This window comes from Pundamilia nyererei, unplaced genomic scaffold (assembly GCF_000239375.1).
Source record: "Pundamilia nyererei isolate P.nyererei 1_Seehausen unplaced genomic scaffold, PunNye1.0 scaffold00008, whole genome shotgun sequence".
Classification (NCBI taxonomy): Eukaryota; Metazoa; Chordata; class Actinopteri; order Cichliformes; family Cichlidae; genus Pundamilia; species Pundamilia nyererei.
In genome coordinates, this window is record NW_005187409.1 from 4,546,039 (window position 1) to 4,561,168 (window position 15,130).

Consider the following 15,130-nt stretch of genomic DNA (forward strand, 5'->3'; position numbering starts at 1 on the left):
ATCTGTCTCCATCTCACTCAACCCTTTGCGTCCTCATCTGTCACACCAACCCTCCTCCATTAATATTTTCCTCCTATTTTTTTCCACTATCCCTCCTCTGCACATGTCCAAACCATGTCAGCCCTGCCTCTATAACTTTGTCTCTCTGATGTGCTCATTTCTAATCCTGTCCATCCTTCAGCTCTGCCACCTCTAGCTGCACCTCCTGTATTTTTGTCAGTGCTAGTGTCTTGTAAACCTTCCTTTTCACTCTCACTGTTCTCTTTCTGTCACAAATCACCCCTGATACTCTTCTCCACTCACTCCACGCTGTCTGGACTCTCTCCTCTCTTGTGCCCCATCTGTTGCTTTGGATGGTTGACCCGAGATATTTAAACATCCACCTTCACCACCTCTGTTCCTTGCAGCTTCACTTTTAGATGTGTTTTCACCTCTCCATGCTCTCTTCGGCCTGCCTCCTTCTCTCACTTCAGATCATAATGTGTAAGAGGTCAGGCAGGAGTCTCTGTGGACTCCTGCCTGACCTCATCAGTCCACCTGCCCATCACCACATCAAATAAGAAGGGGCTCAGAGCCGATCCTTCCCCACCTTAAACTCATCCGTCACTTCAGCTGAACACTTCACCACTGCCTCATGCAGTGTAATACATATATGTACATTCTGCACATTCACTACTGCACATTACCCAATGTATATACTATATATATATAATGTTCATCCTCTACCCCCGCTTCACTGTGTGTTATACTTGTATAACTATGCATGTGACAAATAAAGAACCTTGAACCGTGACATATATGCTTTTTGGCTGCACCAATCCATCTCACTGAAATATTTCACTCAACCTGCTTTTTGCAATGATCGAATGGATTTGACTGCCCTGAGATTTCAGCTGTTAAACTCTCACTGCCATTTAGCATTTTATTTATTTATCTACTTTTTTGCATATCACTTGGATGTCTGCAACTCATTGATCATTTTATATAAGATGATAATAGTGACATGGATATATAAAAACCCAACAGAAAGAAGCATTCTTATTTTAATTTTATATATATATATATATGTGAGGTTATTTATAGCCTATAAAACTGTGAAAAACATTTCAGCTGCATCATGTGTAAGTAATCTAAATACAAACAATATAATAATACAATACAAACATTGTGGCTGTGTTTTCTTCATTGGTATAGCTTAATCTGTACTTAACCCATGTTTTTTACACATACTGTCTTAAAAAAAAGATAGAGCACGAGGCTGTTCAGTCGATGTGCGCATAATGAGATACCTTAAATGAGCTTATGTTGCAACAAAGGTAAGCTGTTTTAGGTTATGCAGACCAACCACATTAAAACAAACAAGACAGGAGCATTTGTAAACAGATCTCCAGCAGAGTCATTCCCAACCCATGCCTCTTCACTGGGCAAGCCCCTGATCTGTAGATGTTCCTTGGATTGTCCGTCTTTTGCGAATGAGAAAACAAAAAGGTCTTTGTAACATAGTAGTTTTAACTGTCAGAGTATGTACATACCGGATGCACAATCACATATCTATGGATTTTCGGTACACCGAAGTCCCTTTTTCCTCCTCCTTAGCCCCTGAAGACACAATCTCCATTAACAAATCAAGTCTCTTCCAGTGAATGAAACCATTCCGATGTAACACCAGTCGATTTGTCCATCTCATCCACTTACAATTGTGTAACGACTGTCAAAAATGCACATTCACGGGCTTATTTGCTCCTCCTCACAGCTCTCCTCCTGCTGCCAGGAGGCCACACTGATGGCCTGGGCTAAAGATGCGACGAGAGAGGACAGACCGATGAGGTAGCCGTCCTCCCTGCTACCCTCAGACCACGGGACGTTGTGTCGGAGCTCCTGCGAGTCAGGCAGAGGCGTCGTCTTTCCGAAGTCTATCATCCATACACTGGCCTTGCTGTGGTCGTGGACAAAGAGAAGCGAGCTGCCAATCACCTGATCGATTAAAAAACATAAAGGTATTGTAAGAGTGGCTATGATGAATTCATGTGTTTTTTATTTATCGTACAATTGAACAAGATTAATCTCTACATGTAGACTAACCTCATGAGTTCTGAAAAATGGCGAATTCTTTAGTGCGTCACTCAGGGCCAGGAGTCTGGAGTGGTACGCTCTCTGAGAACACACATGGGTGGAGATGTTTAGCAACAGAAAATGGTGAAGCTATGATAACTGAAACGTTAAATGGGATCTATTATGCTTTTCCTTGTTTTCACTGTTAGAACAGTGGATGCTCATCTTAGACATGGCCAAAGCTTTCAGATAACCAGGTCAGTGTATGTGCAGCCAATTGGGCTGTAGGCTGCTCTAAGCACTCAGTGTCACTATCCCTGGGTCTCTTCACGGTTCTGAGTTTTTAGAGTTTTAGTTTCATTTTGGGTTTAAGTATGCTTTAGGTTTGAGTTGTTTCTCATTTTGCTTGAGTAGTTTGTGTGCCTGTTTACGAGATTTTCAAGTTTACTTATTTTGCGTTTTGACTTTTTATTAGAGTCCTAGTTCAGCTGGGTCTCCTCGCTGCCCCAAATACCCCTGTGTGACAATTGTTTCTGTCTCCTTGTCCTCGTGTGTTTTCCAAGTTTTATGTTTGTGTATTTTCAGTTATATTTTGGACTTTGTGGGGGTTTTTTTCCTTTTGTGGATTATCTGCCAACATCTTTAATAAACGGATCATTTTTAGCTCATTCCTGCCTGCATTTGGGCCCACATTCAAGTCACGATGACACTTTTTCACTCTTATTTGTAAAAGAAAGACGATGCCTTTAATATGGTCACAGCTCTGCCAGAAAATGCAGGTCTGCTTTCTCCAACAATTAAGAATGAGAGATGTGAATGAGCAGAAAATCCAAAAGTAATTTTACATTTTCTGATCATTTTGTAAAGTGGTTGGTGTTGGATTATTCTTTCAAAATAGTTTGGTCTGGTAAGTGTCTTTAGGTATACACTGCAAGAACTTTGCACTTCTCTGCACTTTTCCCTACGACCATGACAGGTCACAGCAGATGTAAGTCCTCACCAGGTTTAGCTCCACTTAGGGTTTCTTTATCCCCACTCTTTCCACTTGCTTGCTCATTAAGGATTGCATTCATTATCAGTTTTGAAGTTGCCAGTTCTGTTTTCTGTTATCAAACAATTTTTTTCTTACTATGACATGATTCCAGTGCGTTTTCTAAAGGAAAAGTTTTACATGTTAGCAGAACTGACCAGAGTGTCCAGCTGGCTCCTGGTGAAGTAAAGCAGTGCCTCAGTGACCTGAGCTAAAGTCTGAATCTTCCTGAAGTCCCGCTGGATGCTACCATCCTCCATCTGACTCACAGAGACAGAAACAGATACTTTATCAGACGGATACTTTTAATAAACATAAACAGTGCAGTTCCTTCCCTGGCCTTCACTCCTACCATAATGCCCTCTATCCTGAAGCCCAGCGTGGACGTAGAACTGATTGAATCCCTCCACTGAAGGTAGCGCCATTTGGTGACTCCCTTCTGTGCATGTTCCTCTGCTGACGGAGCAGAAGGGTCCATTTTCACCATCTTCTGGTACATATCGCTTCGCAGAGGAGCTTTGACACGAGCTTTGACTAATTCATCCTCTTGGAAGGTTCTAGCAAAGAAAATGTAGATATTTAGTTTTGACAAAGGGGTCATTCGAACTTTGTAAACAAAAACGCCAATATCAGACTGGAAATAATGGTGTGATATACCACAGTGAGTGAAATTCAAGGGGAGGTTTAATTCCTGGCCCTGAGCAGAAAGTGTGGTGTTTAGATGCTGAGGTCTCATAAGGTAAGACTCAATTCATTCCTTGTGGACACAAAGACGTATCTGAACCATTCAAAACGACAGTTCCCGTATCCGTCTGCTGACAGGGATCGCTCTTAATGACCAGAAGCTCAGGACCAGGTACAAACTGGATGTTCACGTTTTAATTTTGTCATTTTTTCGGGATTCGATATAAAAATAACCTTCCATGAGCAGATGTTAGTCATCATAGCAAGAACATGATATAAACAATTTATTCCCAAATACCCTTTCTATACATTAAAACCAGTGTATTCATAAAATCGGAAATCTTGACATTTTCTCTCCTAGAAAACTCACTAAGCCCTTCATGTAGCTGAATGTTAATATTCTGCAATCAAGACTTGATGAGTCACCTGTGAGGGACGCCTTACCTGACTCCCATCTTGCAGTCCATGATGACGGGCCTCTTCAGGCCACTTAGCAGATCCTCCAGGCGGATATAGCAGAGCTCCCCTCTTGTTACCAAGCCATGATACTGTGGGACAAAGGGTCTCAGCGGGTCTCTCATCAGGCAATCCAGGCAGTTTGCTTCCACTTCACTGTATAGTTTCAGCACCTCACCTCCTTTACTGACCTGGAAGTTACCTGATGACATCAGCAAACATCAAGAAGAGATGAAATTATTGTTCCCATACAATCAATAAGGCAATAAGTGAAGGAAGCAGAGTGATGGGTACTGCCTAAGTTCAGCATAGTAAACTTTTTCAAGACTGACACCTCAGTAAAGGTAATACTGAGCTTCACTGTCTCCTGATTTTAACCATCCACTGTTCAATGACTAGCCCACGTCCTAATAATCTTTTGAAACACAAACTAAAACAATGACTAAGTCCGTGAAGAGCTGACATAATGTGCAGTCACATGGATATTTACATATGAGTCAATGTGAGTTAATGCGGGCAAGCAGTGGTGATGACATACAGTACATCCTATAGTGACTTCAGTTCATATTTACAAGTCAAAAATGTCCTCTTGGGAAGCTTTGCAATCATGTAAACATCAATGTGTTGGACAGCATCATAGCTAGCATCATTTGGAAATGCGTTCACGCTGATTTCTGAAAGCCTGCACGTGTCTGTGTGGAAGAAACTGTAACACACATGCCTTGATGTCCAGCCAGCTGGACCCAGGAGCTCTGCCGGCTCATAGACCAGTGCATCATGGTCAGGAAGGTTTTCCAGGAGCGGCACTGAGGCATAAAAAGAAAAGCATGTTACGTGAGAGGAGCATTCCTGTCTAGTAGTTATCCAACAACTATTATCTCTAAGGCCAGTTCAGGGTGTGGAGAATACCTTCCATTTCTTTGTTAATAGGTAGGTTACCTATGTGTAAAGGACAAAGACAAACACCTGCAGGGAGTTTAGAGTGCCGAATTTACCTACAACAGGAATAGCAGCATGCATGCAAAAAGAAGCAGGGTAAGCCGGTTTGTTAGTGTGAAGGGCTAAACTTGCTTTGTCACAGTAGGAAAAACAGAGATGTCATTAATAAAATGAACAGAAACTGGTTTGTTTTAAGCGGCAAGTACGTGTGTTTTTACGCACGTTTGCTACCGTGAAATGTCAAAACATTCACAGTGAAATCATAGCTATGGACGCACGTTGAACTTTAATTCTCTGTAATTTGGAAATGGTTCATTTGTACATTTCTTTTGACAAAAGCATAAAATGACTACATAAAATTCTTTGATTTCCCACTTCGGGGAGCCATGTAGTCACGTGGCCTTAACAAACTCTGAAAAATGTACTCCAACAAACAGAACATTCCTCAGCAGTTACGATCTACTTTGTATATACACAAAACAGTCTCTAACAGACACAGAGGTAGCCAATGAAAAACCTAAACCCAAAAGCAGCTGAAGCTGAGCCAAGCATGTTCAGTAGTGCACTGTTACAAAATGACAGGCTTGCAGTTTGGAGGAAATGTCTCTATTACATCATATTTAAGCTCTTCCAATCATACACGCTTCCATATTAAACGTTACCATGCTGGTTTAAAATGTTTTGTAGGCCTGCTACAGCCGACTGTCTGCTATTCAGTGTCTGACAATGCAAACACACTGTGTTTAGAGCGTGCTTCCTATCATCCTCCCTCTGTTCGCTCTTTACTCTCATATCTGCAGCAGCAGCAGCAGCCAGGCATGCAAACACCATTCAAATCTGACTTTGTCAAAGTCCTCTTTCAAGCCCATGCAAATCAGTAGGACCACAGGTGCACAGAACAGTTGAGAAACATGGTTTTACTTTACTTCCATGGAAAACCAGAGCAGCCAGACACATGAGCCAATGCTAGTGTATCAGCCAGGACCCCCCTCCCCCCAAAAAATGAGAACATACTTTAAAGCTGCATCTGTGTATAATGTGTTGTTCTCAGATATTCTCACCTTCCTGAATGTCTTCCTCTTTGACCCAGCATCCTCTCCTTCACTGAACACCTCGTCGCTCTCTGCGGAGGAAAGGTTGAGGGAAGAGGAGGAGGAGGTGGAGGAGTGCAGAAGCTTGGAGAGGATAGGATGTGGGGAGGACCACTGTTGTGTTGTGGACCCCTCTGTCACTCCTGGCAGTTCCTCCTCATCATTCCTTTTTGGGGTCTCCCTGCTGCTCTTTGTATCTCCTTCTACTGCTGAAATAGTCGATCTCCCATCTTCGTCTTCCTCCTCTTCTTTCCTCACTTTCTCAAAGCTGGAGTTTCTACCTCTCCAGTGTTTTCCCTCAGCATTTGCACATCCTTCATCATCATCATCATCATCATCATTAAATTCCTCTTTTTTTTCAGTCTCCTCCACCCTTCTTTTCCCACTCCACCTTCCTCTCTCGCAGCTGTCTGCGTCGACCTCAAAGCTTCCCCCCGACCTCTCCTTCCTCCTAAGTTTCCATTTTGCCTTTAGCCAGTCCCTTGGAGATCTTGTAGTCAGCTCTTCGTTTCGTTCTGTGCTTTGAAGTTCTTCTGTTTTGTCTTCCTTCACATTTGTGGCATTTGACTGGCAAGCCATGTCTGAATTGTGCTGATCATCCGAGTCCTCGTCCTCTCCCAGTCCACCTATGCACTGACTATAAGGGGGGAAGCTTTTTGTTGACTGGAGACTGGGTCTGGATCTTAATCTGACCACCCTGCAGCTGCTCGACGGTCTTTCACTGATCAACAGATGTTGATGCGTTTTATCCGATAAGGTGGAAAAGCAGTCATTCTCTACAATTTGCTGATTCTCTATCTCCATCTTTATCCCCTCTGTGTGGTTGTCATCTGTAGTGTCCATCTTTGTGTCGGATGTGAGCCCAACATGTGCTTGTACAACAGCAAAATCTTTACAACAGATGCACAGTTTTGAACACGTTGAAATTGAAAAAAAAAGAAGAAGCAGCATTAAATGCTCACGTGTATCTAACTTACCTAACCCGTGTCCTCCACCTGCAAGTTTTCAGTTACACAAAGCTGTGTGCCTGTCAGTGAGCCACATCCCGTTCTCATTCTCTCTGCTGGTGCCAAATTTTGCATGCAGTGACGCTGTTAAGTTTCCAGAGCTTTATTCAGGGACAGCTGCTGGAATTTGGCCAAGAGTGCCACTGGCAAGAGGACATCCAGGAATACGGTGTCCTCCCTCCAATAATGAATGTGTTTTACAGTGTTTTATTTAAATAGTTACACAGCATTCGAGTGAATAAATGCAAAAAAAAAGTGTTATTTGTGTAATAAGAAAAAGATGCAAAGTTTGCTTTGTTGTTTTTCAGAATTTCTTTTCACCATAGAACAAATGAAACAGCTCCACAGTCCAACATTTCACAGCTTAATGAAAACAGAAATTCTAGACAGTTATTATGTAGAATAGATTTCATGTATATTGTTATAAGTACATATTACTTTGAAATAAACCCATTGACTACTTGGTTAGGAAAGCCTCAACTGCTCATTTTCACAATTATCTAATCAGCCAATCACATAGCAACAACTCAGTGCATTTATGCATGGTAAGGGATGGTCAACATAACCTGCTGAAGTTCACACACTGGTAATTTCTGCTTCAGACTTGCTTAAAATGCCACACCCTATAGAGCATTGTTGCTGACCATATTGACCCATTTGTGACCATAGTATACCCATCTTCTGATCATTGCTTCCAGCAGGATAGCGCGCCGTATCACAAAGATCACATAATCTTAAAATAGTTTCTTGGACATAACAATGAATTCACTGTACTCAAATGGCCTCCACAGTGACTAAACCTCAATCCAATTAAGTATATTTGGGATGTGCTGGAACGGGAGATTTACAACTGTGTGATGCTAGCATGTCAATAAAGCACAAAATCTCAGAAGGATGTGTACGATATCTCGTTGGATTAAGGCAGCTCTGAAAAGAGATCCAATCTGGAACTAGCAAAGTGTAACCAATAAACTTTCCAATAAGTGCGTGTTGATGGATGTAATTGTCCCAAGCTAAGGAGACACGGTGTGGCTTTTTTTTTTTTTTTTTGCAACTATTGCTTAAAAAAACTTGCAGTGGGGTAACCGTTTGGCTCACTGTGTTGAGCAGACAACCAATATTCTGAAAGGCTACTGCAGGAGCTGGGGTTTGAGTCTGTCTTGGGCCATTTCTGGCCCCCAGCTTCGTGCTGCTGATGTTTCTGCTGTTTTATGTGTGGATTTAAAGAAGTTATCCGTTGAGTTGATCTGTGAAGTTTTTGTTTGTAAAATTTGAGCTCTGTTTTAAACGTATTTGTCTTCATACTCAGTTGTCCGCTGGAGTTTCCCCACATTGTTTCGATTCTGGTTAGAGCCAGTTCAGGCTGTTATGTGAAAGGAGTAGCAAAACACCAGTGTATAAAAGCATCACTGATTTTGATTTTCGCATTAAATCGTCCTCATTTCTTAGAACAAGAATGCTCAGTTTGAAAAAAAAGGTCTTTTTTTAATGGTAATGCTTCATGCAGTCAACCAGCTAAATGAATTACTTGTATTTAAAACCCCTCCCAAAACCAAAAGCAGCTTTCAGCTGATGTATTTGGAAAAGATTTTATCTAAGTGTAAATTAACATAGAAATCTTGGATTAATATGCCACTGAAACACAGAAGTGTGTTTCAGTGGCATGGGAAGTTACCTACACAGCTGTGTAGGTAACTTCTTTTTCTTCTTTCAGCCACGTTCAGTTTCTATCTTTGGAGGTTGCCTCAGGGCGTCATCTGCCTCCACCTCAAACTATCCCTCTGCATGCACCCATTCACTACATCCATAAACCTCCTCCTAGATCTTTCTCTTTTCTTCCTGCTTGGCACCTCCATCTTTGTCCAGTATATCCACTATTCCTCCTCTGCACATCTCCAAACCATCCCGACCCCTCTTACTTTGTCTCCAGACTTTGTCTGTATGATTAGTGTTAACCAGCAACTACAACATTTATGATCATTGTAATTATGTGTTATTTTATATCAGAGCAAATGTCTTTTTGTTTTGACTATAAAGACATTTGCAAGTGACTTATTTGTGGTGCCTATAAATACTCAAACAAATAAAACCATGTATATATTTTTTCAGTCTAACATATTCCCAAGAAATGTTTTTCTCATAATGACAGGGTTTCTTTGCGGCTTTTATGTAAAATTGATTTTCTTCATCATTTTCAACCAGATATTGGCCTTAAATATTCATCTTTACATCACATTATCATGGTTGTTCTCTGCACATTTTCCTCCTCCTTTATCAGTTGCCTCAGGCTGCTTCTGTTTCGTTTATTTCTCCCTGACCAATTGTATCTCTGTTTTGCTGCTCTGTGCCATTTCCAACGTGAAAATGTGGTTCCTCCTGTCTCACGTCTGTGGGGTTTTGGTGGAAGGGACCCAGCATTTCTGCAGTGCCTGTCAAAGAATTTGTTCCAGCAGTCAAACACAGTAAATCACACTCTTGAACTGATCCAGTTAGTTTAAACATGCATGAACATAAATAATAATGTACCTGCAGGGACAGCTCTTTCCTCCCCTTGCTGGTTGTTCTCCTCTGTCCAATTCATTCTGAACTGTAGGCAACAAGGAACTCAGTGACAGGTAAGCATGACCAGGAAGGAAAAATCTGATAATTCAAGTTTAGAGCCCTGTCTGTTTGCAGTCATGGGTCTCTCTTCTCACCCGCTGTGGTTTCGCTTGAAACAGCAGCCTCATGTAGCTGAAGATGAAGATGAAACTGAGGAAGATGAAGTTGCTGGAGACGCCCACAATGGCTGATATGACGGGGAAGTAGTACAGCAAGTATCTGGTGAGGCAACGGGTAAATATTATATAAATCTCAGGAAAAAGTGTCCTGAATGTGTAGTGCAGACTAAACAAAGACCAAAACACAAAAAGCAACAGAAAAACGTCTCTTTACAGAAGCATAAACTGGGAATAAATACTCGGGAAATGTAGCACAGGACCTGGGATATGTTAGGGGGAAGTGAACTGAGGCTCTGACAAGGACAATGAGGAAGACAGCAACTACATAGGAAGCAACAACTCAAAGCAACAAACAAGGAACACAAACTCCCAAAATAAGATAACTACATGGGGAAAATGCAGACACATAAATATGAGGGACAACGAAGAGTGAAATGATGAAGCTACTTAGAAACTAGGAGCAAAACTAAATACAAGAATACATGAAGTGAATATAAACATCAAACAAACCGGGGATCACAAAGAAGAAATAAATCAATACAACTTCAAAACTTCAAAGGTCCAAGAAACTCTGGGTAACCTGAGCCAGAACCATGACAAAAAGTACTCAAACTGTCTGCCAGAGACACCTCTCACTGTCTCTGAGTGTGGTCACTGAGACTGGGCCAAAGTCTACACAGTGTCGGGACCTGGGGTCATTGATTTTGGCAGCTGATTAACAAAGATGAGGATCACTGCTACCTGAATTCAAGTTTTTCAGAGCCACTTCTGAGAAACGTGTGTCCCTTTCACGTCCACATCATATTTCTATTCTATTTATTGTGGCGTTATTGAGCTGAATGTAAGTTCTGCTTCATTCCTCATAAACCACGAGTGAAAGCAGAGCCACTGGTGCCTTGGCTTATCATTGTTATATCTCTGTCAAGTAACCAACCCATGATTTTGAGGAAAATCTTGCAAAATGCCATATTCTGACAGTTGGTCACAGAAAAAAAATAAAAAATTTATATTCCATAAATAATCAAACGTGTATTTAATGAGCCATTCAAAATTTTGCCTTCATACTACAAACATTTTCCTGGAAGAAAGCCCTCGAGGTACATATGAATGGATCGAAAACTTCTTTTGGATAAACTTTTGAGCGTCTTTATTCCCACGCAGTATTTCTGGTCGAAACCAATCGCAGCACATGAAAGCTCTCCTTTTTGCCTACATTTCAGTTCCAGGGTAATCTGGTATGATTCCTTCTGGTCGAAGCAATTTTCTAAAATAGTGACATTTTATCATTTGTGCTCCATATGATAGTTTGGATACATCACAGTCATCAAATAGCTTTAGACTGTGAAGAGAACCCTGCAATCTGAGTACACAGAGGGGCCTGGAGGAGGTTTAAACGTTACAACACGTTCTTCTTTTTTCAAGCAAATGTGTGCATTATGTGGGTAATTCTCACCTTATGCCAGTGAAATGAGCATGAATGTAGAGGTCAGATGAATATATCTGCACCTTGCTGGACATGATCTCGATGACAGCCGTGACTGAGGGAGCATACTGAACAGAGAGGGAAAATAAACTTGTTAATTAGGTGTCAGTTAAATATTGACCTGCTGTTTCCGTATTAACATGTGTTCCCCTGTATCCCTGTCCTGCTTATTGCTCCCTACTCCCTTTTTATCTAACATCTATATATGCAGGACTCACTGGGTTGTCTGTGAAGTCTGAGAAGAGCTCCACCTCCAGCACTTGTTTCTGCTCGGCTGCTCCAGTCAAAAAGGCCGGGAGGAACAGCAGCGTTCCCAGCGTCCTCAGCAGGTCTGAGCGGTATCGCAGTATGCTCTGACCACAACAGCACAGCACAATATCTTTCACTTACAGTGCACATATTATTATCCAGACTCTGGGATGAATTCATTTTGCTCTTTTGTTACAAATGTGCAAGTCGGTGCAAAAGGTCTTTAGTGATGAAATTTAAAGAAAGGATTACAGATGCAGGCTCAGACGCTCATGAGTTTATACTACACCCATGAACCAATAGGCTGTTCATGGTGGTTGTGGATTAACTTACCTGGGTTTTTTGTAAATTAGACACATGCATCTAAAAAGTATGGAGGTGTGTAAACAATTAAAACAAAACTCATATAATTTATTTCTGCTAAATTTTAAAAAAAATGCTTTAGAGTTTGAGTATCGGTGCTGAATCAAACAGTCCATGTCACATATTCATCTTGTATTTCTAAGCTGTCATGTCACATCTCTGTCCTGTCATCTCATTAACTTTAGCACTGGGATGACCTGACACAGTGGAAGACCTGCCATAAGCAGCTCTAATCTGGCTCCGAGCAGGCTGTGTGATTAAAAGGGTTAGCATGCATCAGCACTGTACTCACAAAGCGAGAGCTGGAGGCAGACAGCTGATGTTTTCCCTGAGAAACACACAGCAGTGCAGCAGTGAATCACTGGAGTAGCTGTTAAAAGTACACTATTTGATTGCATGTAGACGCGCTGGTGCTGAGTGAGTATGAGTGCAGCTTACAGAGCGAGCAGAGGAGGCCACTTGCTCTCCATCCTGAGAGAAACAGGTTGTTTTAATCATAAACATCCCCAGCTCCCGATTGGTTGGGGAATCCGGCATCTCCAGCTGCAAAGACATCCGATAGGGCTGGCCGAATGTCAGCGCCTCGATATATATTACAAAAAACATATGAGTATTCTTGGAATGCATATAAATATATACATATATATAATATGAATGAATGTCTATAGGGGAACAATTATGCTTCTTTCCAGCCATATATTTGTATTTTTAGAGTCTACTAGTGAGGCTTTGCATGATTCACTGTTTAAAATTAATTCACTGTCTGAAACAAGCCCTTTTTTGTTCCTCCGCACTCCGCTCCCCATTAAGGACCACTTTCTTCCTCTAAAGAAAAGCCTAATAAGTCCCCTGCATGGAGTAAACTGATGAACTTACATGTTTTTTATTTCTGATCAGAGAGATGTTGGCCATAGGGTAAGAGCACAAAAACGAAGCTGGAGATTCACAGTCTGTCCTGGAGATTAAAACATGAATAAATGAGAAAGAATGGACCACAGAAACAGAAGCTGGATGGGACTTGACATACACACCTGTAGTAGTAGTTCACAGGTGCAGAAAAAGTCGCCTGGGGCATGTAAGAGTAGTAGAAAGTCCCGTACAGAAATGCAGCGATCCACAGGAGGAGGAAGACAAATGAGAACACAATTGAGAGCTGTACGAGTCTCTGCCGGGCCCGTGACATTGCAACGAATACAGCGTACTGGAGCTTCACCAGCGCCCAACCAATGAGGACTGATGGTTCTGCATCATCTTGTGAGTGCAAGTTGCTTTGTCGCTCCATTAAATCTAAAAACCAAACAAGCAGTGAAGGTTAATAAAACACATCGATAAAGGTTATTTTATGGAAATAAGGACTCACAAAATGTTTCAGTGTTATCTAAGACGTCATCTGCTTCACATTTTCCTGAAATAAAGACACACTGAGCATTTCATTCACTCCCAGACCCTCAGTGTGGCTGATGATGTTATGATGTTTCGGCACAAGCCTTCACATTCATGTTACCGAGATCTGCAAAACCGCTGAGTCCAATCACAGTCACATGCAGAGTTCTTTCACATCAGATGACTTCAAACTGTGTCAGCAGTCAACTGCCAGACTGATAATATTCAGCGGTGAATCAAAGTCTGATGGTACTTTTCTGTGTTCATAATGTCATCAGTTTTGATAAGATCTCCAAAACCACTGACTGAAATGCAGCCCAAACCATGATAGAGCCTCCACTGTGATTTACAGATGGCTGTACACACAGTTCTTGTGTAATTTGGCATTCCTCAGCATGTTCCCAATATTTCCCTTCCTTAAGAATGGCTTTTTCTCTCAGATCCACTGTAGTTTTATTTTTTAGGAATGACATTTCTTCTTTTGTCCTCCACTTGTCCAGTTTCCTCAAATTTTTAAGGAGACACTGCACACCAGCTCTTTGAAAATCCCTTTGTTGTTGCAAAAAAAAATGTCTATGGAACTGTTATTTTTGACATTTTTATAGATGATAAATATAAATGAGGGGTAGCTCAAGAATTTTACACAACACTGTAAATCATAAAAGAAGAAGGGAGTTGAGACTTTCTCTTCACGTGAATCCTGATAAAGCATTCAAGAAAAAAGTAGGATCCCATACAACATGCCTGCAACAGTTATCTGTCCTGCTATAAAAACTCACCTCTTGCTTGCGCTGGCTAATTATGAGCAGTTAGGAAACGTCTTCTTCTTCCCCTGAAGTCCCCTCAGTGGAGGCTTGACACAGATTTTATGCAATATGAGCAAAACTCCCCCAGGAAACTTCTCCTTAGTGGCTCTCGGACTCACATTGGACAGGATTTAGTCCATCCCACACTAAGACAGATGCTGCTGCCAACTGTAGCAGAGTTCTCAGAACTGAGCAAGACTGAAGTAACACTGCAACACACGTCATCAAAATACTCCGAATGTACGAGACATTTCAAAGTGTACTATGACATGTGAGATTATTTAGTGATGGTGCTTGAAATAATGCCTACAAACTCACATATTCAGTGTTTGAATCCATAGCGTAACAAATGCTAACTCATGATCTAATGCTGCATGAGGTCTAATATTCTGAACTGTGTATTGGTTTTATGTCCAGCAGAAACTGATAATCATATCAAACTGTTTGCTGAACTGATCATTTATTGTTGATCTATTTTGTTTTATCTCATGGTCCATCGTCCCCAGGGGTTTTTTGTTTCAGTTTTGTGTTCTGCTTCATGTCTTTTTTTAATAGCATTATTACTGGTAGTGATAATAGTCTCCCCAGTGTTTCTATCTGTATCACCCTCTGTCTATTTTCTGTTTTAATGCTTTGTTCCCCCTTTTGTTCCTTTGCCTCTGATATCCAGTTACGTGTTAGTATTCATGTTTCCAACAGCCTCCTTATCAGTTTGTATTAGTTTTATTTGTATTTGTATTAGTTTTATTTCACATCTTGTTCCTCTCCTGTTAGGAACGTTCAGAGAGCTACACTCCTGTCTTCCAATTTATCTGTTAGTTCATTTCAACACTGTTTTGTGTTGTCTTGTTTTTGTCTGTTATTTTA

At 41.2% G+C, this 15,130-nt stretch overlaps 2 protein-coding genes across 3 annotated transcripts; both read right to left on the reverse strand.

Annotated features, from left to right (window-relative positions):
* Positions 1-1,553: 1,553 nt before the first annotated feature.
* On the reverse strand, positions 1,554-4,434 carry LOC102213327 (inositol-trisphosphate 3-kinase C-like). The gene is made up of 5 exons (XM_013916152.1): positions 4,211-4,434; positions 3,435-3,639; positions 3,241-3,342; positions 2,083-2,154; positions 1,554-1,974 (listed from the first exon to the last, which is right to left on the reverse strand). Exons 1-5 carry the CDS (start codon positions 4,432-4,434, stop codon positions 1,726-1,728), a joined length of 852 nt encoding a protein of 283 aa, XP_013771606.1. The 3' UTR covers positions 1,554-1,725.
* Positions 4,435-7,561: 3,127 nt separating this feature from the next.
* Positions 7,562-14,393, reverse strand: LOC102199030 (BSCL2 lipid droplet biogenesis associated, seipin). Of its 2 annotated transcripts, XM_005723068.2 has the most exons (10): positions 14,237-14,393; positions 13,106-13,361; positions 12,951-13,029; positions 12,513-12,656; positions 12,367-12,402; positions 11,681-11,815; positions 11,433-11,530; positions 9,956-10,079; positions 9,786-9,846; positions 7,562-9,688 (listed from the first exon to the last, which is right to left on the reverse strand). In XM_005723068.2, exons 2-10 carry the CDS (start codon positions 13,354-13,356, stop codon positions 9,543-9,545), a joined length of 1,074 nt encoding a protein of 357 aa, XP_005723125.1. In that variant the 5' UTR covers positions 13,357-13,361; positions 14,237-14,393; the 3' UTR covers positions 7,562-9,542. The 2 variants fall into 2 exon arrangements, with proteins under 2 accessions (XP_005723125.1, XP_005723126.1); XM_005723069.2 differs by lacking the exon at positions 12,367-12,402.
* Between the last annotated feature and the right edge of the window lie 737 nt (positions 14,394-15,130).